General features: G+C 35.9%; 1 protein-coding gene across 1 annotated transcript; it reads right to left on the reverse strand.

Annotated features, from left to right (window-relative positions):
* Positions 1–2,829: 2,829 nt before the first annotated feature.
* Positions 2,830–25,714, reverse strand: DIPK2A (divergent protein kinase domain 2A). The gene is made up of 3 exons (XM_032346681.1): positions 25,027–25,714; positions 10,151–10,454; positions 2,830–5,661 (listed from the first exon to the last, which is right to left on the reverse strand). The coding sequence occupies exons 1-3, from the start codon at positions 25,681–25,683 to the stop codon at positions 5,330–5,332; spliced, it is 1,293 nt and encodes a 430-aa protein (XP_032202572.1). The 5' UTR covers positions 25,684–25,714; the 3' UTR covers positions 2,830–5,329.
* Between the last annotated feature and the right edge of the window lie 334 nt (positions 25,715–26,048).

The following is a 26,048-nucleotide window of genomic DNA, read 5'->3' on the forward strand; positions in this document are numbered from 1 at the left end:
TATCTGCGGCTCCTCCTCCTGTTAAAACTATTTAATCTTAGTTATAAAGAGGTAAAAGTCATGGTGGTCATGCACTGACAACTAGCAAGAAGCCGATTACTTAATTCTTGAATGAAGTTCCTTCTTTCTCTGGGATAAACATGTTTATTACAATATACTTGTACAGTACTTTGCAGGTATAAATGTGTTTTCCTGTACATAACCCCATCTGTCCAGTAAACTTGTAATGGAGTCAAAGAAGAAATTCTGAGTTTCTTTAATGTGAACACTCTCATAGACGTTAAAAAATTTGTCTAGGGTAAAAACTGGTAACTGATAAGAGGGTTTCATACTCTCCCTCTCAGACACATCTAACTGTACATTTTTAATGGTTTAAAGAGGTCTATCTTTCCTCAATTTTTAATTGCCTTTTCTCAAATGACTTAAGAGAATCATTATTTCTCCATGAGAGATGAGTGTTATTGAGTGTTAGAGATTCTTATTTATGGTTTTAACAACAGCAAGTGACTTTTATTTTTAAAGATTTTACTTATTCATTTGTCAGAGAGCACAAGCAGAGGGAGTAGCAGGCTCCCCACTGAGTAGGGAGCCTGACGTGGGATTCTATCCTAGGACGCTGGGATCATGACCTGAGCCGAAGGCAGGCAGACACTCAACCGACTGAGCCACTCAAGCGTCCTTTTTTTTTTTTTAAGAGAGAGCAGGAGCAGGAGGTAGGGTGAGGGTGTGGTCAAAGGGAGCAGCAGAATCCCAGCTGAGAAGGGAGCCTGATACAGGGCTTAACCCCAGGCCTCTGGGATCATGACTTGAACAGAAGGCAGACTCTTAACTGACTGAATCACCCAGCCTTCAGAAAATAAATTGTCTGAAAATCATTACATAAAAGGACCACAAAATTTCTTTTACATAGTGTCCCAGTAAATGTGAGAAAACCAAGAAACCCAACCCATGGTATTACTATAAAAATACAGGCATTGATTTAAAATAAACTCTAAAAGGTTGATTTTTAGAGTTGCTGATGGCAGCTAAAAACATACCCTTTAAGGCACATTTCAGAAAATATATAATTTGGGTTGGGTGTGTTTTCCTCACCACTCCCTCCCCACCAGCAAAGTATTACTGATTATTCAAAAAATGGAAAGATAACCTCCATAAGCCCTAAGGATAATGCAAGTATAATGAAGTAATTTAGGTAGCTAAAAAAATGGATGAAGACATATTGCTTGAAACTAAAATCAGTAATAATGTCTTTAAATACAAAAAGAAATTACGGAGACCACTTAAGGACACTGGAGGGCCACTGACTATTTCAGAATTAAAATGAAATACTGAAAGATGGTTGCTTTTGCTAGTTCTGTCTTCAGCTAAATAGCCTGTAAGAGACCTCTTACAATATTTAATTACCTAATCGTGTGATATACATAGAAATGGAAAGCTAAAATTAACAAAACACCATGCCTGAGTAACTGTTGAGCTTAATTTTTAATGACACCTTACAAGGTCAACTTTCTTAGGAAAGTATTTTTTCCTCCAACTGTATGCTTCTGGTTCTTAAGAGCTGCAATATGATATAGTAGGAAGAATGTTTAAGTCAATCATGTGTTAACACAACTCTGTGTTAAAACTTAAGATTCTTTTAGTGTGAAAGGCCTCCCTCCTTTTCTTTGTATTTTGTTAGGGAAAAAAAAAGTCATTTATCCTGTAGAATTGCCCATGTTCCAGATTTTGTTGATTGCATACCAATGGTATCTTTTAACACATTTCCTTGTGTCAAGTATTTCCATTAACAGATTTAGGGGCTTGATCAGATTTTTTTTTTCCTTTTCTTGTGGTGCTGTCATAGTATAAGGCTTATCATTACAATTAACCAAGGAGTTCAGGTCTCCTCACCTTGATCTATCCAAAGTTCCTTATCAGCTTTTCAATTATTGGTTTCAGTAGCAATTGATGACTACTGCCTAGCTTTCATTTCATTAGTATTTATGGAATGGTGATATTTTAACACTCCTTCTGCATTTCCTAACTGAATAATTCTACATATTTTATAAATTCTTCCACTCAATTATTTGATTGCCCTCGGGTAATAAGGCAGGATGAATGCTTCTTTGTCTCCAAGTTACCAGTTTCCAGAATAATTCCCTCATATCTTTCCAAAACTGATTAAATTGGTTTGTCTGTGTGCTATTAACATTTTGAACACATAATTTACATTTTTACGATATTTTGGTCCATTTTAGTTATCCTTATTGACCATCAAATTAACTCCATGTATATAATAGCTAGCAGTTTAGAACGCCTGCAGCTGGATATTGAACTTTTAAGAAAAGACAATGGTATCTGAGAGCTTTTCTGCTTTGGTGATACTGAGGTACTACTGTTAATTTTTAGACTTGATATGGTACTGTGATTTTGCTGAGAAATATGTATCTCTGAATCAAATAACATCTCTCAAATTTGCTCAATATAACCTGGGGTCAAGCAGATTAGGACATAGATGAAATAAGTTTGGCCACATGTTGCTAACTTTTGAAGTTAGTAAAATCATAGTTAACTATTATTTACCATATTATTCTTTTGTAAACATTTGAAAAATTCCATATTTTTTTAAAACTTCCATATCAGCAGTAAGTTATCTACTATAGAAAAAAGTTTACTACAGAAAAACAAAAGAAAACACACAAACTTTAAGTCCAGCACACAACCCACCAGATAGTTTCTGAAAACAGTATCAAAATACATGCAAGAGGAAAAAAAAAATAACTTATTGACACAACCTCACTTTCCATTAAATAAAATTTTAGGTATCTCAAGTTAAGAGAGTCTGAAAAGTGTGATTCTTAAAGTATTCTTTATTAAGATCATTAAAAGTTGTAGAAACAACTTTATATTATAAAGGCACAGGGAGACAGTTCTGATAAAATATTCAAATTAAACAGTAACTTACAGTACAAAAGACAATTTTAATGCACATACAAACCCCAAATGTCTGATTCAAAAATATTTTACTGTGTCTATTAATGGGCAATGATTAAAAATATAAATTGCTGCTGTATAATAAATATCTGATAGTGAACATCTTGATAGCAAAGTGAACAAAATATTTATTGCTTTTCACATACATATTTTTCCCTGTAATTTAAAATTCCTAATTCTTTTACTATCTTCTCAACTTTTTCCAAAGATAAAAGAAATTCCACATAATCTCATGGGGGAAATGGTAGTTGTAACAACTACCTCCAGTAGCAGTCACTGCTGGCAGTGTTTTCTCACTTCCTGTTCTACAATCACAATTGCTTTTCCAAAGTAAGATAAATGTTTGCTAACCCACATAAAGACAACCCTCTGTGACTGGCATTCTAAAGTTTGTAATGAACACTTATCAAATATAAAAGGTGCTCTGTTCTGAAAATGTGTATTTTATTTGAAGTTCTAAGCAGTGAATGTTTGACAAATAATTTTACCTGCTCCCCTCAAAAGTTTTCTGAAGTTGTAAAAAGTCAGCTTTGTGAAACTTCTAGCACTTAAATGTTTGAGGGCTAGTTGATACCTGTAAGGTACGGATGTATAAAAATTAACATAATGCAATCTATTTTATAATGGAGAGAACTTACCCTTCTCCCAGTTTTTTATACTGGGGTTAACATTATTGATTTCATCATGCTTTTTTGTAGCAACCCAGTTATAGATGGTACAAGTAGAATTTCTATCACAAGAGTAAAATAACATGAATGCACCATCCTAACTCAACGCTATCTCAACTTAAGAAATACCTACATTAAAGTATTTGATAATCATTGTAAAGTTACTTAACCATGTCACCTTTAGACAGTGTGTAGCAGCTAGTAATGTGCCTGGCACAGAGCTGATGCTCAATAAATAGTTGCTGAATGAATGAAAAGAAAAAGAAAAACCTGGCTTTGGTGTGCATATTTTAATCAATTTCTGATTTAGAATAAGGTCCACCTAGAAAGAAATAATTGCGCACTACACCAAACTTTGCTGTAAGCTAAAGCGACAAAAAAAAAAGTATCACCTATGTTAGTGATAGTTAATTTATATATTCTAACTTTTAAAAATAGCCCACAAATTTCACATATTTGTTAATTTTTATCCACATACTTGAATTTGGGGTAATGAATACCAAGTTGGGCAGACTGGCTAAACTATGCTTTTCGATAAAAGTAACTAGTCCATCGATGAATAAAAAGTTATGATGCCCAATTAAACTCATGATGCCTATACCACGTTAATTTCTGCAAAACTACCAATGACTATAAGGTAAGATATCTTTAAGTCACATATGCCTGAAGCAGCTTACCTTTGCAACATAAAGAATAACCAGTTAGATCTGAATTTAATAATGACAGAGTTCTAGTACTGGAAGTGTGATAATAAGAACTTTAAAAATCTAACCATGACACCAGATCTAACATTTCTTTGGCATATGCATTACTATCTTGGACTAGTTAGCATTTAGAAATACTGTGTTGTTGTTTCTTTTTTCTTCAATCAACATTAACAAAAGGTGTAGATTGCTTGTATACTCTTCTTAAAGCCTTTAAAAGGACAAGATGACATTTTGTAACATATGCCAAACTTTGTGTTTAGTGTACACTTGTAATTATAGGCATAGAGGGACATAACTGTTAAATAACCTTGAATGATTTCATGCAATGGTGAAACCACAGAAAGTGGGAAGAAAAGTATTTACAAAATAAAATATTCAGCTCTCTGAAAATACAGTAAACCTGGGAATCTTGCCCTAATAGTAAATGTGTACCGCATAGCACTGAACAGAAACTAGTTGAACTTTAAATAAACACATAGAATAACCTGAATGTGTAAAGTTTAATAAAAAAAAAACATAAAAATGAGGGAAAAAAAAGACACCTCTATATCAGAAGGAAAAAGTGGCCTATAAAACAGGCCAATCTAACTTAACATTCAAAGTAAATGCAAGAGATTCACAAAATCATGATAGTAATGCAAATTAAGTCAAATACCAAGTACCCTTTGATACACAAGCCAATGCAACTATCAGACTCATTTCCAATAGCTTCACAATATTCATCAACCCACTCAGGCATTCAGGGGAGCGAAGCAGTCGATGATAGCTCAAGTCTCCAAAGTCTAAGAACAAACTTATTTGCAGAAGCGTCACGAGATTTTTGAAGTAATGTCTTATTTTGATGTTAACATAAGATATATCAGTGCAAGTTTATCATCTTCTGAAAGTATTACTTCCAAATTTCATTTTTCCAGATAGTTTTTGGTGGTTTAGTTTTAGCCAGTGCTATTTAAACGGAGAAAAGAAAAAATTCGCCATAGACTACCTCACATTGTTACTTAATTGTGCTAGGTATTCACGCAGTTCTTTTGCAGCCTGGAATCTTCCATAGCGCTTCTTTGGGTTGGCACACTCGTCCAGCAAGGCCTCTAGTCGGCCGTCTTTGGCAATTTCACTTGGTGGGTCATGAAGAAGTCCTCCAGAAGTGCCACGCCAGGTGGCATGTCTGGATAAGAGGTTCTGACAAACAGCATAGTAATTGTGGTCCACAGTTGCACGAGCACAAAGAATTTCTTTTGAAAATGATAAGCAAGCCTCCTTATCACAGTCATCAAATTTGCTTTCATACCATACATCCCAATTTTCAGGTTTATCTGTAAAAGGGGGAAAAGCAGAAAGAGAAAAATACATTTTAAAAAAGCTCTCATTCCTTCCCAAAATATAAAATTTACTAATCAACACAGTAGTATTTGTTCCTAAAATTGTATAATTTTAAACACTGAAATTTATTAATTTATATATAAACATTCAGTGGGAGTTCACCAAGGCCAGGCCTAAAGATCAGACAAGGTCTCTAACTACTCAAGGGTTGCGCCTAGAGGATGGAAACTTTCCATCACAAAGAGAAAGTGCCATACAGAAGACTCAATGCTACAAGAGTACAGAGGAAGCAGTACTTTTGCCTGGGGCTGTAGAAAGCTGCATAGAAACATATGTTTTAGGTCTTAAATAATAAGCAAGTGTGAAAAGAAATGTGGGAAAACAGTATGCTAGGCCCAGTATAAATATGTGCAAAGGCATGGATTTACGGGCTTGTTCCAGCTGATTCAGGGGACAATAAGATCACGGAGGCTGAAGTGTGAGAAAGCTACCTGGGGAGAAGGTACAAATGAGGCTAGAGAAATAGCTTGAACTTGTGTGTTCATGAACACGATTTCTTTTATAGAAAGATAACTGGCACTGAAGACTGGAGTGACTAAGATGAGGATAGTAACTAATGGTCCAGAAAAAAAAAAAAAAGCCAAATTGCAGAAACACAGGAGTTTAGTTTTGAGGAAAGTTTGAGGTTCTAATTGGATGACAAGGTAGATATTATTTACATAATATTATTAACATTTTATATATAGAGTAAATATAAAGTAATTACCAGGCATTCGGGTGGGCATATCACATGCAACTAGAAACAGACTTGAAACTTAGGGCTTTAAAGTCACAGCTACAGTACACATATTTAGAACACATCAATATACAAGTGCTTGATGGAGCCAAGAAAAGAGCTGAATTATATTGGAAAGCATTTTGAAAGCAAAGGAAAGATGTGAAGACAAGATGGAACCTTGGAACTTAAGGGGTTGGCAGAGGAGAGGCTAGTGAAAAAAGCTCATTCATTCAGCAAGTAATAATTTGAATGCCTACTCTATGACAGTAAAGGGTATATACTAGGTAAACAAAATAATAAGATGATTCCTGCCCTCACTGGCTTACTATCAAGTACATGAAATAGATATTAAATAAATAAACATTATCATAAGTAGTGGAAAATGCTACAAAGAAAACACATTTCTAACAGTAGAAAGGTTTCTGAAATAAACAGCTTTCCCTTCCATCAGTTACAGTGGTCAAGTGTAACTTTTAAGCTAAGGTTCAAAGGACAGGTACCTAGATGAATATGGAAGACAAATGAGGCATTTTAGGTAGAGCATATGGAAAAGCCCAGAAGCAAAAAAGTTCATTTAAAAAACCAAAAGGCCATTGTAGCTGAAGTATCAAGGGAAGTAGACAGAGGGATATTAAAATTCAAGCATTTTAGGCCCTGATTAAGAACGCTTTCTTTCTTTTCTTTCTTTCTTTTCCTTCCTTCATTCCTTTCTCTTCCTTTATTCCTTTCTTTTTTCCTCTCCTTTCCTTAGGCCCTGATTAAGAAGGTCTTCCTTCCTCCTCTTTTTCCTCCCTTCTTTTCTTTTCTTTCTCTTTAATGTTTATTTTGTACATAAAGAACATAACTTACTCTACTTCTGCTTGAAATCCACATTCAAATGTTATAAAATTTTTAAAAAATTGGTTCACCTTAAGCTCTTGCTTTTAAATTGAAGTATAATTAACATACAACATTATATTAGTTTCATATACACAACATATTGATTGACAATTCTATACATTATTCAATGCTCACCACGATATGTGGTCACCAACTGTCACCATACATTCTTGACTATACTCCTCATGCTATACTTTTCATCTTTCCGATTTATTTAATAACTGTAAGTTTGTATCTCTTAATCTTGTATCTATCTTGCATCTATCTTTATCTATTTTGCCCATCTCCCCTCTGGCAACCATCAATTTGTTCTCTGTATTTAAGAGACTTTGTATTTTCTTTTCTTTTTTTTTTTTTTTTTAAATATGTTCCAAATAAGTGAAATCATGGTATTTACCTTTCTCTTCCTGACTTACTTCATTTGGCATAATGCCTTCTAGGTCCATCCATGTTGTTGCAAATGGCAAGATCTCATCCTTTTTTATGGCTAAACTTCCACTGTGTGTATGTACATAAATATATACACATCACTTCCTCTTTTGTGCTTTCACCTTGAGTTGCTTCCATGTCTTGGCTATTGTAAATAATGCTAGAGCAAACATAGGGGTGCATATATCTTTTCAAATTAATGTTTTTGTTTTCTTTGAATAAATACCCAATAGTGGAATTACTGGATCATGTGGTATTTCTATTTTTAATTTTTTGAGGAACCTCCACACTATTTTCCACAGTGGCTGCACCAATTTACATTTCCACCAATAGTGCATGATGGTTCCCTTTTCTCCACATCTTTGGAAATGTTTGTTTCTTAGCTTTTTGATACCAGCCATTCTGACTAGTGTGAAGTATTCTCTCACTCTGGTTTTGATCTGCATTTCCCTGATGACTAGTGATGTTAAACATCTTTTCATGTGCCTGTTGGCCAGCTGTATGTGTTCTTTGGATAAATGTTTCTTCAGTTCTCTGCTCATCTTTAGTAAGATTGCTTGTTTTTGTGGTATTGATAGTATGTAAACATGAATTTGAGTTTTACTTAAAGAACAATGGGAATTCATCAAAAACTTTAAGCAAGCAAGTGGTAAGATCAGATTTATGTTTTAAGAAAGAAACTATGTGAATAGAAGGAAATCAAAGGACTCAAGAATTTCAGGAAGTTGTTACTAATCACTCACTTCTTAAGTTTTGCAATTAGGTGGTTGCTAATGGTAATGCAGAAATCTGTCAGGTTCTAATGGGTGGAGGAATGAATGGAGGCTGAGGGAGTAGAAAGAGGCGGAGTAAGCAATACTTTTAACAACTGAAAAGCATGGGAAAAAAGAAAAAGTCTTAGACATATTTGTTTATGGGGACGGAAGTGAAACTGGATTAAACTGGATTTTAAGAAGGGAGTGGGAAGTTGAAGATAAATGTAACAAGTTCTCAGAGAAGGATCTACTCTGTCTGAAATAGAGGAATAAATGTGTATTGTTTTTACTAGTTTAGGTAATAAAGAAAAGGACACTTAGGGAGTCGTCACAGCAAAACCTCAGTTTCCCTGTGAAGGAGAAAATAAAGATCATTTACTATAAAGAGTTCAGCAAAGAGTGTCAATAAATACAGCATTTTGAAAAGTAGATATTTAAACAACCCTACAATGAGACATTTGAAAAGAACTGGTCACAGCTAAGGTATTACTGGGGCAACGCTCACTGTATGAATATACTTGTGTGGTTGTAGTCATCCAAGATTAGGAATTAGTTGGTATAAAAAACTGTGACATGTATTCCAAGAATGTCTACATAAAAAACTGTCAGAAATTATTTTTACAAACACTGAAATGAAAATTTTAAAAGTTTAGGCAAATTGCATAACTCTGTGAGTATACTAAAAACTACTGATCTACACATTAAGGATAGGGTCTCTTCTCTGGAAGGAGCTACGTGGTGAGTCGAGAAATAATTAAGAAGGTAGTTTGGGTGAGTATGGAATCAGAAGGTACTGGGAAAAACCACGGATCAATATAAGATCATGCAAAACCTAAGTGTCAACCTAATAAATTGCTGTTACTTTCAGTGCATTCCCCAGGTGCCACACATTTTTGGTCTGGGCTCATAAAAAGATGCTCCTATGACAAGAACAAAGGGGATTAATAATATAAGACCCTTATCATAGAATAACCCCCTTTCAGTTTCTTTTATTAAGTTATAGAGTTATAGACTTTGTCTCTGACACTTTAAAATTCCTGTAGCATTTAATTTTCAGAATACTTCAGACAATCTATCCACTTTGGCCATGACAAGCTCACAAATACATAAAGAGTAAAGTTTTGGGTAAGATGTAATAATGTCAAATCAAAATTAGGGATTTGCAGTGTTAGAAATCATCTAAATGGTTAAAAGAAAAAGAAAATCACCATGGGGACCCCACAGAACAATGGAACACAGAACATCACTGTGTTAAGTGATCCCACAGAAAAATAAGACCTCTTGAGAGCATAACAGTTTCTCTGATAGTCTGTAACTACATAAAAACTTAATTCTGCATTACACTCCTAAACCACAGAATGTAGCAGACTGTTAAGAAAAAGACATGCATACATATACACACATACACACACACAGAGTATATCTGTGTCCATTTGATCCAAAGGATATTTTACTAGGAGAAACTGATTAAGAGTACAATAATATAATAAACTGGTTCTGTTTACTGATACTGGTCAAATTAAAAAAAAAAAAAGAGGCAAGGCTTTCATCTAAGAAAGAAATTAAAGGTTTGTGTCATATAAATGTAAACTTTGACATAAAAAAATGTGTATAAGAAGCAAATGTAAGTTATATACTTACTTTGTCTAATTAACCTTTTGTCAGCAACCAAAACATTTTCAGCATCCACAATGATTACCTTCCCATCTCTAGGACCAACTGCAAAATTGTCGAAGCTGACGTCCAGGAGGTAGAGTGCAAATTCAAAGTCATTGTTTGTAAGCTGCTCTGCTATTTCCATTAATTGCCATGCAAGGTCAACTCGTTTCTCCCATGGTGCATTAAAGTAACTCCACAGTTCTTCTCCAACATAATTTACAGCCACCATTCTTCCACAAGCTCCAAGATATTTTGCAAATGGCCAACCTTCATCAGATGGAAAACTCTACAAAAGAATTATCCTAATATTACAAGAGATTCTGATGAAGATATCCTAAGTCTACCCCTCAGATCCTCTCAGCAGAGATTATTACTAGGCATGCGCTTGGATTTCTTGTTATATTCAGGAGCTGAAGAGAGATAATTTGATTTCTTTTCTAATTCATATCATTACTATGGACCTGAAAAAAATTTAAATACATAACTTTACACTATAAAGCTAAAATAGAAAGTCCTGTTTATCTTAAATTTCAGAACCAAACTGATCAACAAAACATAAGGCAACTTCCTTATTACCAAACCTGTAAGTATTTACAATTTCTTTTTGACTTGGTATAAGTACAGTCAACCATCCTTTCTTTTGAGTGAACAGCACTGCAGGCCTATTAGCCAGCAAGTATTTACCAGGCACCACTCACTGCGCTGTGCTGGCAATTAGGAGTGAACTAAATGAAGAGTCTCTAAATAAAAATTTTAGAAGAGAAGACAGATACAAAGCAAGTAACTTTGAATCTAAATGTTAGTTACCAGGAAGTGGTATGAGTCTTGAGAGCATTTAATAGAGACCTTACCTAGTCCACAAACAGGTGGGGGTACAATTTAGAGAGGAATTTACAGAAGTGTTTTTTTTTTTTTTTTTTTTTTTTTTTTTTAAAGATTTATTTATTTGTTTGACAGACACAGCGAGAGAGGGAACACAAGCAGGGGGGACTCCATCCCAGGACACTGGGATCATGACCTGAGTGGAAGGCAGATGCCCAACGACTGAGCCACCTACAGAAGTGTTTCTTAACCTATACCTAAAGGTTAGTAAAGCACAATCTGATGTCCTATTGATACAACCTGAAAGTTGTACCTTTGGTCCCAAGACAGTCTTGCTTCCCTTTCTACTGTCACTGTATTTCTGTTCACCTTTAGCTCAACTTCAAAATTATTTATTCTCCTAATCAGGCTTTATCTAAGATACTTTCCAGTGCTAAAACACCCACCTGGCAAAATGAGCATTGTGGTGCAAAAGGATGGGAAGTAATGTTTTAAACAACTTCTGGGAAGATAATATGACTAGAGGAAGTACAGAGGAAGCCTGGCATCTTTCCTTAAAATGGGGGAAAAAAATCACAAGATGATATTTATATAAACACTGTAGGGGAAACAGAACAAAACAGTGCATAATATAAATACAGATTACTTCTATTGTTAAAAATTGAACAATCTACACACTTTTTTTTTTTTTTGAAGACTTTATTTATTTGAGAGAGAGAGCGAAAGCAAGAGAGGTCACAGAGGGAGAGGCAGAGCAGACTTGCCATTGAGTGGAGAGCCCAATGCAGGACTCCATCCCAGAACCCTGGGATCATGACCTGAGCTAAAGGCAGAAGCCTAATCTGACTGTGCCACCCAGGCGCCCCAATCTACATACATTTAAAGAGCTAAAGGCTCTTCTTCCTGGACCACTTATGAAAATAAGTAACATTAAGTTTGCCCTGAACTTTCATAAAATTGAAAAATTCAGTAATATCCTTAATATTAACATGTTTATCAACTTTAAAACAAAATGTTCTTAGAACTAAACTTGATCCATAATCATCTATTTTCATTTGTGCTTCAACTATAACTATTAAAGCACAGTAACTGTATTTGTTTCTTTGTATATATAATTTCTTTTAAATTTTAATATCTGCAGTTTTGTGATAAAACACTAATTAAATAAATTAAAATTTAGATATGATAGTAAGAATCTTTAGTAAATGAATTGATTCAATTTTAATTCAAAGGCAACATCTGATTCTTTAGCAAGAAGGAAGAGGGAAGCCCATTTTTCATCTTATACCTAAGAATTTTTTAGGTACTAGGTACCTTAAAAAGTACTGGGTACTGGGAAAGTGAGACTGCTCATGTCCAATGTGAGCTGCAAAAAACTGTTTGCTAACCATCTTGTTTTCTACTTTTTCTTTCAAGTGTAAAATACCTCAAACCTTGAAAATTTACACAAATAATTACAAAAGAGTTAAGTGTTTCCCAGAAGTATTTATGTACAATGTCCATGACATTAAAAGAAAAAAGGGGAAAGAACTAAAAATTGTAATATAAGAGATTATATAGTTTTGTCCCACAAAAAGTAAAACAAAAAATTCCTCCATACATTATTGGTATATTATTCACATGTCATACCGTAGAACAGATACAAACATATCTTTGTGAAAATAAAATGGTCTTTGACAACAGGAGAAAAGGGAACCTTGCCAATATCTGCACATGTACAAATGCCTCCTTGTTTTTGGAGCTTTTCCAACTGGCAAATGACAGTCAAATATACACTTCATTACCCAAGTCCCTCATAGAAGAAGATAAAATATATGAACAAATGTCAGACTGAACAATTTTACATTCATACAGTGGTTTCTGACAATGTTAACTGAAATATTGTTATGCCTCATTTTAAGAAGAGCACTAAAATTCTTTCATATAGCTTGCTACCTAATCTTTTGGAAGAACTTTAACAAATGAATCCACACCACTAACTCAGATGACAAGAATTTTTCAGGGTATAATCAAAATAGTCAGATTTTATTAATGAGAAAAGAATTCTATTGAAAACACTATAGGACAAAGAAAATGCTCAAAGGAAGCCAAAACATAATTTTTATTTAAAACAATTCTGGCTTAGAACCAAATTACAATGGTCAAGCAGAGTGTAACAGACAAAACTTTTAAGAGGTTACAGCCTGGATTTGTTAAGTAATCACACAATGAGAAACACAATTTCTTACTTTCTGATTATTAAACTCAACAGAGCAAAAAAAACCCAAAAAACAAAAACAAAAACAAAACCCATGGCAGCTAGAATAAGAAGTTTATTGCTGAGATTCATAGTCCAATTATTTGTTAAGAGCTTTACACCAGGTTGAATGTACATCAAAGTGTAATAGCTAAAGTTTTAAAACTAAATTATTAGCTTAAAATTATACAAAAGGTACAAAACATTTATAAAATTACGTATTCCCTTTCCAAGACTGTACTTAAAAAAAAAAAAAAATTGGTGAGCACCCAAAGAAAACTTCTCTGACTAATCCTACCAATATAAAAATTAAAAATGGAAATTTAGGTATCAAGATAAACATGGATAACTGATAAGATTTAAAAAATATATTATATGCCTTCATTTAATTTACAAAATAAAAGTATTTTGAATATGAAACCCAAGATAATTCACTATGTCTCTTTCTCTCTTTCCTTTTGTAACAGAAAACTGCAAGCTACCTCTTGGATACCATAAAACTCCAATAATACTAATAATAATATTACAGGCATTCACAGTATCTTAAAGTTAGTTTCAGAAATAAGTAAACAAAATCACCAAGGTCACCTTCCATTTTAAGAGAAAACGAAGTTGACATAAAATGTACACACTCGATATTAAAGATCAGAAAATTTAGGTATTTTATATTCTTTATGGTAATGTAACATTTTATAAAATTCATATATTTAAAAGACAATAAAATACACAAGTAAACAGTGGACTTGAAATCACTCTGTATCTCATGAACTGTGACTGTGCCAAACTGAAACCTCTTAGAGCTTTCAGTCTTTTCCTCTGTAAAACTGGAGTATTTGTACCACCATATATATTCATTAAGACAATCCAAGAACCAAAGGAAAGAATATAAAATGTACTTTGCAGATATACTACTTTAAAAAGAATTTTTTATACTACTTTATAAAGAACTGCTTACCAAAACATTTTATATTTCCTATTTAAACCCATTAAAAAAGAAGTCCAGATATTCAAGAGTTACGCTTATTTTCATATCACTTACTGAAAGTCATCCACAAATAATGAATATATTCCAAAAATAGTCAAGAACCACCAAATTAGAAAAGCATCATCACTATCCTCTAATAGTTCCTAATTTACAGTGAAATATATAAATTAGCTACCAAGGTTTAAGAAGGCTTAATACTATGAAAAATGTATAGGGCATCCATAAGCACTAAAAATAAAAGAAATTAAAACTTGATAACTTGTACATACATAAACTCAGCATTGTAATTTCTTTTCATTTATAATAGTTAGCACCACAAAATAAATTCTAAAAGCTGAAGTATTCTATCATCTATTTATTGATCAAAACCAACCATCATAATAGTTTACGTGATTTATAACGGGGATGTGAAATCTAAGAATTCTAGAGTTGGAAGTCCGTGAGTTATAAATCTAGCGCAATCTTACTATCACAGTTTAAGTGATCTGCCTAAAGTCACACAGATAGAGGTAAAGTTAGGCTAGTACAACCCCTCAATCCAATATCTTCCTGTTTCAAAAGTTTCTAAATTTTGGAAAGGTAACAGTGCATATATTGCATTCTCCTATTATGGAGAATCTGGGACATATTATGCTGTGAAAATAATGTAAGCTAATTAAGTACCAAATAGGATAAAGCACATAACTCTCATGTTTTCACATATTTTTTGATTTGACAAACCCTATTTACTATAGGTTTTTAAATTTGGAATTGCAGATAAGAGATTGTAGGTTAACCCACATTTCACTGACTACTACTAAAGTACTAGTTAGAAAGTGAGAGAGTCACTATGGAATGAAGAGAATACGAATTTTATATTAAAAAGTTCTAGATCTAGCGTAACAACATCATGAAATACTAAGTAAACAGCTGTAAATAAAACAGTCCCTATTCTCAGGAAGGATTTTCAACCTGAGTTGGGAGAATGATTATTAAATATACAAAAATCATAAATTACATAATTTGTTACAAATTATGAAGTAGAGTATGCTGAGAAAGAGAAGTAGGGAAATATTTCAGATTGTGTGGTAAAGGTCAGCCTCTCTAAGGAAGTGCTACTTAGGCTGAGATAAAAAAGATGGGTCTAATATTACACACACTGGCGAGCGGGCGTAAAAATGTTCCAGGCCACAGAAGAGTCAGAAAGTTTTCTCAGTACTGAAGAAAAGGCCAAAAGCAGCTTTACAAAAATGAATGAGGAGGAAATGGCTTGAGGTAACAGAGTCTGTAAAGAGAAGCAGGGACCAAATCATGCTGGGACTTACAGAATAAAACAAAAACAAAGTCCTCAACATGGCCTAAATGCTTTGGAAAAGCAAAACAAAACAAACAAAACAAACAAACAAAAAACCCAAAACAATTAAAAAAAAACAAAGCCTTAACATTCAGAAACATTGTACATACTGGAATTAACAAATATCTTGTAATACATAATGTATTCTTTAAAAAGAACCACAAGCTTTTATAATATCTCAATATCCTTTGATCACTAACCACTGTCTTACCAGATTAATAAGGTCATTTTATTATATTATGTCAGAACACAGTTATTTTAAAAAGACATACAATGTATGAGTACAACTGACAGATTCAAGTAAGGTCAACTCTAGAACTTGTGATTTACTCTTGTTTTTCCTCCTTACATGACCAATAGTAGGGTTTGTATATTACGTTTAAAAGACTGGGGCACCTGATAGGCACAAGAGAGTGTTGTGTCCCAACTCTTGGTTTTGGCTCAGGTGGAGATCCCAAGGTTGTGAGATGGAGCCCTGTGTTGGGCTTCATGCACAGAGTCTGCTTAGGACTCTCTCTCTGCTTCCCCACTCCATGCTCACTTCTGCCCTTTTGCGTGCTTCTCTCTCTCTCTCAAATAAATAAATCTTAAAAACAATAAAAGATCAGGTGCCTGGGTGGCTCAGTTGGTTAAGCGACTGCTTTTAGCTTAGGTCACGATCCCAGAGTCCTGGGACAGAGTCCCCCATTGGACTCCTTGCTCAGCAGGGAGTCAGCTTCTCCCTCTGACCCTCTCCCCTCTCACGTGCTCGCTCTCTCAAATAAATAAATAAAATCTTTTTTAAAAAAAGATCATATACTTCCTTTAATGCAAGAAATATTTTACAGTCATTTACTAACAATATTCCATTAATCTATTAATAATCAAAACATACAATTTAAAATCTGGTTATAGGTTTTCTAAAGAACTGGCATTTCTGAACACACAGGAATTTAAACTTGAGAATACTTATCAAAAGTTAATGTTATCAAAAGACAAGAAAATGCTTAAAAGTTCATTTTAACTTTAAAATTATTTTTAAAAGCCCAAATGTGAACAAAATCCCATCATAGTAACGCATGTTATAACAGCTGTTCACAGAGATTAGTCAACTGTACTGGTGACAGACTAATATGTTCACAGTTTTGTGAACTGTCTGGAGGGGGAATATAGTAAAATTACTGGGATGATTTAACGGTTACCTAATTTTTGCTAAAATTTCTCTAAGACTTTAGCTTCTTAATGTATACTGCTAAATAGTGGTCAAAATCCATTGTAAATACTGTAGAATCTTAATAATCTCAAGCTTTCTAAGTTGCAGGTTATGTTCCATTTATTTCTTTAAATAATTTCCTGAATGCCATTTTCCACCCACCTAGAATTCCAAATATGTTAAGCAATTCCTTGGAAATAGCAAGGTTATGTTATTTCACTGAATATGTCCAACAGCTGTTTCTAAAATTGGAAACTAATGTCAAAATGCAACAACAAAAAATCTACATAAGTTTGATAGAAAATAATAATCTTTTAGAATAAATAGTTTAAGCAATGCACTCCCCTCCCCCATCACTTGGCTACAAGTTTTAAATATGCATAAATTTACCTGTCTCAAATGATGCTTTCTTACCTATAGTTACATCTGCAAGTGTGATCCATATTTCTAAGCTGAAATACAAATCTAAAACACCATACTCATACACTCATACTTATTTTCTTCCAATAATGTTGGAAGAAAAATTGAAATAAAATTTCAAATAAAGAAAAAGGATATAATAAGCTTCTTCAGGACCCAATAACCCAAAAACACTACTTTGCTTTCTTCAGTCAAGACTTTATTTCTTTAAGGTCTGACAAGTAGAATAGTAAGTATGAACTTACTCCCCTGGTTCCTTTAAAACATAAACTGAATTAACATCACCCTTTTGAAAAAGACCAAACTATCCTCTAGTAGCACACTGTATGTGTTAAACCCGAGGCCTAGTTTTAAATTTGTATTCCTGTTATTGCCTTAAATTCACTACAGACAAACAAAAACTTTTGGTCCTCCTACCCCAAAGCCATTCCTTCTCTGGGCTTGCACATTATGATAAGGAATTATTTAGTAGTGTCTCAGACTAAAACCCCAGGATATATCCTTTATTTTTCCCTTTCCATCATACCTTTACCCATCAGCAAGTCTTGTCAACTATTTTTCCAAAATATACTGGTTCTGTCCATTTTTTATAATGTTCATCGCAACCATCTTAATCCAAACCACCATTCTCTCCCACAGTCTTGTGCAAAAGCTTTTCAGATTTCTCTCTTACCCCTTACAATGCTTCTCCCAAATCAAGCCCTACTGAAAACACCTCCATTGTTTCAAACTGCCCTGAAATTAAAAAAAAAAAAAAAAAAAAAAATCCTACAACTCATTATGCATGGTTACAAAGCTGTACAGGATATGACCCTTGTCTACCTCTATGATCTTATATTCTACCAGGCTTCCCTACTCCCATGCTCCCTTGCTCCTCTGGATTTGCCTTATCTCTTGTCCAAAAACACTGTGCCCTCTGATCCTTGCACCACTAGCTATATCTCCCATCATTTATACTTCGCCTGAAATGGGACTCTTCCTGACCACCGAATTTAGAGTATTCTATCCCCAAACCAAGTCTCCATCACAGGAGTCTGCTGTATTATTTTTATAGTATGTAAAATCTGAAATTACCTTGTTTTTTTGTTTGCTGCCCTCACCTAGTGTCTGACAACACAAAGTCTGCACAAACTGTCCTGGCCTGCCATCTTCCCAGTATCCTACAGGTACACAGATCAGTTCCTGGAACTACTGAGCAATGTCACACAATTCTTGCCAGAACTTTTCACTTCACAGTTAAAACTCCAAATGTGCACTGGAAAGTCAAAATATGAAGGAGATCCTGAAGCATCACACCTACCTCAGATGATCTAGCTTTTAAGACTGTATCTCAGCCTAGGAAATTAGACCAGAATTAACCCTTTAAAAAAAAATTATCACTTGTTACTGTACTAATTATAATTATTGAACTATAATAACTTAGAAAAAATTAAAATATTGATTAATATTGCCTACAATATTCTTTCTATTCAAAGTACTTCATATGGGACAAATCCTTAACCCTTTTAATTACCATTCAAAAAAATCTATAGCCTGAAACAGCAACTAGGTAGGTATTTAAGGTGTGTATATATGTAAATAAGGTAACATTTGAAGGTTTGTTATAGAAAGAATAAAATGTGTGTGTGTGTGTATTTATTTATTTAAGGTTTTATTTATTTATTTGACAAAGAGACACAGTGAGAAAGGGAACATAAGCAGGGGCAGTGGGAGATGGAGAAGCAGGCTTCCTGCTGAGCAGTGAGCCTGATGAGGGGCTCAATCCCAGGACCCTGGGATCAGGACCCGAGCCAAAGGTGGACACTTAACGACTGAGCCATCTGGGTGCCCCAAAATGTATTTATTTCTAAGATAGATGTCAACTTAATGTACTGAAGAACTTTTCAAGTACAACTAAAAATGAAATAAATTAATTTGCAAAGTTAAAAAAACAAAGACATTTTGTGTATATTATTGGAATAACTGTCTCCTTTACTCTTTAAAACAATCTTGTTATAGGTAACTATTATAATTCCTATTTTGTTAAGAAACTAAGGCTCTAAAACATTAAGTGGCCATTCAACAACTTTTGAGTTAGTACAGAATACTATCTCGATACTGCCCCACCACTCTACCTGCCACCCCCCCCAGCCTCATCCATGGGCAAAATCCTATTTATCCTTTAGAACTCAATTCGCATGAAATCTTCCTTGGTATCCACACCTATAAAGATACACTCATGTCTCTCCCTAAATGAGTCATCTGACAGAATGCAGGTATATATATTTTTTAATAGGGCTTATTATACTATACTGGTTGCAACTCTTCATTTATATACCCACCTCTTATACAGTACACTATTTATCTATCTCCCTAGACAGATCCTTTGACTCCAATTGCCTTATAACAGACCATTTACCAAATAAACAAATAAAGTCCAGTTCTTCTGATTCTAAATCCAGAGCTATAGGCTCAAAGAGCTTCCAGGTTATTTCAGATAACTTTCTATCAAGAATCTATTTTAATAAAGACATACAAATTGGATAAAGGTTTGATACATAATTAAAAACCTTTCAAGGTCTATGACCAGGATGAATAACTATCCACATCTTACTAATAATTTACAGTTATTTACTAAAGTTAGTTGTATGTGTAGGGAAAATGCAGGGCCTATATTCTAAGGTCATATTAGTTCAATATATGCATAATGAATAAAAAGTGAAGACAGGAAAAAATGTCAGCCATTCTGTGAAGTTTACTGCAATACAGGAAGTAGGCCAGAAACTATAAACCAGAAAAACAGAAAATAAAAACCAGTTGATGATCCTGAGAAAATGATTATCCAAGTCTAGAAAGCAAATCCCCCAAAAGTAAGCTTTCTATTCCCTACCAACATGTGTGAGGAGTTATGTGCTGATCTACGTGGTGGAAATATGAAGGAAAATTGTTTGTAGATTAGACAAAGTACAAAAGGGACCTCAGAATTAATAATGGTAAGAAGATATGAATAAATCCAGAAAATAGGCCAGTGGGGCAAAATTATTTTGCTCCACTGATCTGGAAGTGGTGCTATCCCAAGGGTGATTGCCTGTTTCTATAGTCTTTCCAAAATAAGAGTCTCTGGATGTGAGGTACACAGAATTATAGCATTATTTTTGTTTTTTTCATGAAGCATTTTCAAGTGTCAATAAAACCTCTGATTAAAGAAAAACACTAAAACCTCTAGATTTAAGGCTATGAATTAGATTAAAAAAAAAAAGGTGCTCTACTTAGAACTACCTACTCAGAACCATCTTTGAAAATCTGGGAATGCAGTTACCACAGTAGCATCCAGTGGGAGAGAAGTAGGTGGCTCCCTAAGCTGTTGTTTGCAAAGACACTCCTGAGATAAAGTCTGGAACATTCTTTCAAAATGCTACTGCCCCACAAGATACTTGGCCACATGGAGCTCCATGTTTTTTTCCTTTAAAGGAAATCTCTGGTTTTTCATTTTGTTTTAATCTGATTCGGTGTGTAAAAGTCTGGGAGGAAGCGAAGCTTGAAAACACTGTTATCTATCCTGGCCTCCTTCCCATACCTTCTAGCAGGGACCAAGTACCAAATCCCCCAATCCCCTTTTCGAAGTTTAAACCCACCACTTAAAACTCAAACTCAGAAGTAGAAAAAAATAATTTCTCAAATCAAGGGTTTGAGACTAAGGATTTTGGGGCTAAAAAGGAAAGGACCTAATACAACAGTCTTATTTTATAAATAAGTCCCATTAAGAGTTCATCATCTTGTCCAAAATAAGACAGCTAAATGGCCATAATCTTTTGTATACGTCAAAAACCGTATCTTGGGCAGTGCACCTTAAAAATATTTTCTCCTTTGGGAAGTATTTTTAAGGACAAAACAACATTCACTCAACATTTTCTGTAAAAATTCATCATGTGATATAGGGATGGACTAAATCAATGTAACCAAAGGTATGGCTCATATTCTGAATCATAACTATTTTTAAGATGATCCATATAAGCTTCAGAACAGTTGATTAACTAGCTGATGGTTAAAGTTACTTTTACCTTATTTAATGTCTAACACTGAGTGCTTCCTTAACAGGGATTTGGCACTATATAATGTGGTTTGCATGTACTATGTCATTTACAAAAATTGAAATAAAAGCTAAAATCTACAGCATAAATGACAGTTACATGCTGATAAATCAAGGTATTCCTATTAAAACCATGATTCAGAAAATTTAAGATAAAGTTCTATAAATGTAATAAAACAAATCCCAATTCCTCCATCTTAAACAAGTAAGAGCTTTGTTTCATTATCTCTAGGTCATCAAGTCAGAGATAGTTTGGGCTTCAGCAAACTCAGTATTTTTCTCTAACACACACTCAACTTTTATAAATTCGAGAACAGGTAACTACAATATTGGTAGAAAATTTACCAATAACCTTGACATCTTGTCAAAACACTTCAACTCCTTTATTTTCCAGTATTCCAAGAATGCTATACACAATAAAAAATCAACAAAGTCCCTCTCTCCAATTTTCTTCACAGGATTATTGGTATACTTATAATTAAAACATAACTTCTTGGTGAAGTAAAACTGTGAAGAAAAAAAGTATCAGTGTAGAAAAAAAGGTTCTAGCATTATCTTGCTTTATGTTTATAAAATTTTTTTTAGAAGATGATAATTCTATGGCCAAACAACTTTTCTTTGAACTAGATAAGCTGCTGTAAGCTAGTAAAACTAATCAACGATGGGAAAAAAGAGTTGTACTTTCATACCATTTCATAATGGCTAAGACCATATTAAAATCTACATAGCCTTACATAGATAAGGTATGTGTATAATAGATCTTACAGACACTTAGTATCTTCCATGTCTTCTTTCAAGGCATAATAGAAAATTCAATTGCTTATTGTTTCTTGAAATCAGAAGAGGCAAATTTAACAGGCAAAATTTATATACATTTTCAGTTCTTTCTTTAGTATCCATCAAGAGATTTTTAAGTATTTATTTTGGAAGCATGTTTACCACACTGGAACTTTTGTTGAGAATACTTTGATGAAGTCAGTACAAAAGACTTTCCCCCCCCGCCCAAAGTAGTTAATTTTTGGACAATCAATATAAGAAAAATCCAATTTGTCACCAACTGTCCAAAATTTCAATAAGTAGCTCCCTCTCCTGGAAACAAAAAAATGCTGCGTTCCTCTTTGAGCTGTAAAACACAGGCTTGATCTTTAAGCGTATTTTTTAAGGTACGTGAACAAAAATGCACAAACAGGCAAATATGAGTGAGGTTTTCTATCATTATTAATACAGCATAGTACCTTAAATAGCTATTAGTTTTATAGAAACCCATATAAATATTAAACTTGAACTCATTTATCTAGTTAGCAGAAATAACAAACGTCGTGATTTGACTTTGTAACAATCTGCACCTTATCACAGAATTTCAAGATTCCTTTAACTTTAGTGGTTTTACGCCACCATCAAACCTCAAGTGCATTGATCATACTTAACTCACTAATATTTCCCCATAGATGAAGTGGTTCTATAAACAAAGTACCAGCTCTGTGAAAATTTATTTAAAAATAAGTCTTACTCAACTTGCTTGTTCATCATGTAAAAAATTAAACATACCAATATGACTGACTGGTATTAAAGACCCCAAATTTATATTTAGCACAGCACTTACTAGTTGTAGAAAGGGGTTGCCTAAATTTCAAATGCAATATACAAACGCCAAAATTAACCTGGTTAACATATATTTCCTCACATATTAAAAACAAACTCTTATCCTATAACCCATCTATCACCCACTCGGAGTAATGGTGTCACTAAGTTTAAATTACAAGGATATAACTGATTTTTTTAAGTTGTTTATCACTAAAGATGAAAACAGAAAGAGGAAGTTTGAGAGAAGAGTTAATCAGAAAAGGAGATATGAGCACACTTGCCTATCTTGACTACAAAGTAAATTGAAAATGTGAAAACAATTTCAAACTTCAAAAATTTAACATAAAAGCTTCCCAAATAAGGCAAATTTTCCTTAGTGCAAATCAAATGCCAAGACAGCTTTATAAAGGACTGGATTTTTAATGTTCTTAAAATATTAGTCCTAGTTATTGTTTCTAATATACCAATACTCATAATCACCTGATAAAAATCTTTCAATTGGTACCCACTATTACAAGTGCAGAAAATGTGTACTACTACTCAGATAGCTCCTTGCTAAATTTTTGGGTCCCAGAGAATTTAACAGGTTATCTGCAAATACACTGCTAAAGCCTTCTACAGGGACCAACCTTTCTAATATAAACATCTACTTCTCAAAGATAAAAGACAGTTTAAATGGAAAAAAAAGTTTCAAGTCAAATGTATATCACAAATATGGACTTAAGCTTTATAGACTGGCTAGTTTTATTGAAACCACTTAATAAAATAATTTCTTAGAAGGAAGTTTAACCAGTTTTACACACCATTCATTGTTAAAAAGAGCAGTATTTAATATACAATCTGTACTTTAAATGTAACCCCTTAGGTACAACCAATAATAGTTTAAGATTTACTAAGACCCTACACTAAAGTTTTGAGGCAAAGTATTTATTTTGTGTTAAAATTATCTGGCTGAACTAATGAAACAAAGCTGGTTTCTCTTAGCTAAGTTGGGCAGCGGACAACTTGAGAAAAGAAAGCAATATAAATGAATACCGTACATTCCTATTCACGCACTTCAGATTAAAAAAAAAAAACCACCAAGAATTCTGTACAACCACACCCCCCACTAGTAACAATCTCAGGAGCACAGAAAAAGCATGAAGTATACCAAAGTTAATTATTAATTTTAAGTGATTCCCCCCGCCTTGTATTTGATAAACAGCAAAACTGGTATGGGAGAGGAGCAAGGTAACTTTCCTGCAGTTACAGGAAGGGTCACCACCCCACAGCTATAACCACTACCCAAGGACAACACACTAAAGCCGGGTGGGAATGTGCAGAAACTCAGTAACTACTCCAAAGGTCAACAGTGTTTTGGGTTTTCCTTTTTTTTGCTGTCATCACTAAAAAGACGCCAACCTACTCCCCGAAAAGGTGTGTTTGTTTTCAAAATAAAGCCAGGAGAGAGCCAATAAGGAGAAGAATCTCCTTCCCCTATTTCTCACCCTGGCTGAACATTTCATCTTCTTCCTGCAGCCAAATTACTAGATGAATACAGCAGGTCACAGAATCAGGATGAAAATGTCCGTATTGGCCTCAAATCCTTCCAGCCCCAAGTCCAACGGTGCCTTACTTTTTCCTCTTCCTAATCCCACTCAAAGCGCGGCTCAATGGATTATGCTGACCACAGCCTCAATTCCCCAGCTCGTCCCCAAATTAACTGTCCCAATGGCCCGTCAGATAACTTAGCTAAAGGATAAACTAAGACTTTGGGGCCGAAGTTAGGCCGGGCACGAAGAGTACCAAAGGGGACAGCGAATGCAGTATAGAAACACTTGAAAAGAATTAAACATCCAAGGGCTCGTGAACAGACCGCACTGTGGAAGTGCAAACCCCGGTGGATAAAAGCAGAAAGGCAGGGAGAAGAGCCCAAGGAAACTCACTGGAGAGACATTTTGGGAACGTACAAGACGCGCTCCCTCTGCTGTTAAAGGACCCGCGTCTAGCTGCCAAGAACGGACTCTCCCTGCTCCGGGTCGCCCTCCCCGATCCGACACAGCGCCCAAAGGTCCCCCCGTGCCGCCCCCTTCCTACGCCCGCAGGCTGGCCCAGCCGGGTCGGGTCCAAACCGGGCAACGAGCGCCGGCTGAGCCACTTCTCCGACTGCGGTTACCCCACGCGGCCCTTCCCGGTAGGAACCCCCCCGCCCACCCCCTTCCTGGGCTCCGCGCCTACCTGTAGCACCAGCGGCTCGGGGTTGAAGGCCAGCGTCAGCAGCAGTTGCATGCGCTCCGAGTCCTTGAGATTGCGCAGCAGGAAGCTGCCGGAGTCCTTGGTCTCGGCGTAGCGGCGCACCAGGCGATCGAGCAGGCGCTGCGAGGGGCAGTGCACCAGGTCCGACCAGCCCTCCACCGCCTCGGGCGTGAGCAGCCGCACGTCGCCGTTGAGGCGCGCGAACTCGGTGCGGGGCATGGCCTGGAGCAGGTCGCAGCGAGGTCGGCCGGTGGCCCGTTTGCAGATGCTCTGGTCGAGCTGCGCCAGCTCGCGCTGCGAGCCGAGGCGCTTGAGCACCACTCGGCGGCGGCCGCCCTCGCGGGGCTCGCCGTACTGCGCGAAGTAGACGTTCTTCACGTTGAGGAAGTCCAGCAGGCGCAAGCGGCCCCACGCCTCGAACACCACCTGTCCGTTGAGGAAGCGGCGGCACCAGCTCGTGCCGAAGCACGCCGGGCACTTATTGAGCTGCAGGAAGCGCCGGTCGGCCAGTTCGTTGCGCTGCCAGGAGGCGAGCAGCGACGGCGAGTGCAGCACCATCAGCACCAACAGGCTGCCCAGCGCCGCCAGCTTCAGCGAGCGGGACAGGCGGCCCAGCTTCGGGGGCACCAGGCGCCACATCCCGCCCGCCGCCCGTCCACACGCACCCGGAGGGCGAGGGCACCCGTGGGCGCCCCCGCCGCGCCGAAACCTGGAGAGCGACCGGCAGGGGTCCCCGGGCGAGAGAAGGAGCGAGGTCGTGGGCTGGGGCGGGAGGCGGAGTAGGTGTGTAAGAGAGAAAGACGGGGAGCGGGAAGGAGCCGACCAAAGCAGGCTGCGACTTCTCCCAGTCACTAGTCTCCACAACTCTCGAGCTCCCTCCTCCGAGCTCCCCGCCCTCCGACTCCGGCGGCGCCTGCTGCACGCCAACCAAGTTATAGAGGAGCGGGAGGGAGGGGGGAAGCGCGGGGACCCGACGGCCGCGCGTCCGCGCACGCGCACTGCTC

Source organism: Mustela erminea, chromosome 1, assembly GCF_009829155.1.
Source record: "Mustela erminea isolate mMusErm1 chromosome 1, mMusErm1.Pri, whole genome shotgun sequence".
Classification (NCBI taxonomy): domain Eukaryota; kingdom Metazoa; phylum Chordata; class Mammalia; order Carnivora; family Mustelidae; genus Mustela; species Mustela erminea.

Excerpts from the sequence above, each read along its gene's own strand:
- DIPK2A (XM_032346681.1), bottom strand. The coding sequence starts at position 25,683 with ATGTGGCGCCTGGTGCCCCCGAAGCTGGGCCGCCTGTCCCGCTCGCTG. Across the intron at positions 10,455-25,026 it reads CCGAGCCGCTGGTGCTACAG|AGTTTTCCATCTGATGAAGG; the intron begins GTAGGCGCGGAG and ends ATTCTTTTGTAG. Across the intron at positions 5,662-10,150 it reads CAAAAGGTTAATTAGACAAA|ATAAACCTGAAAATTGGGAT; the intron begins GTAAGTATATAA and ends CCCCTTTTACAG.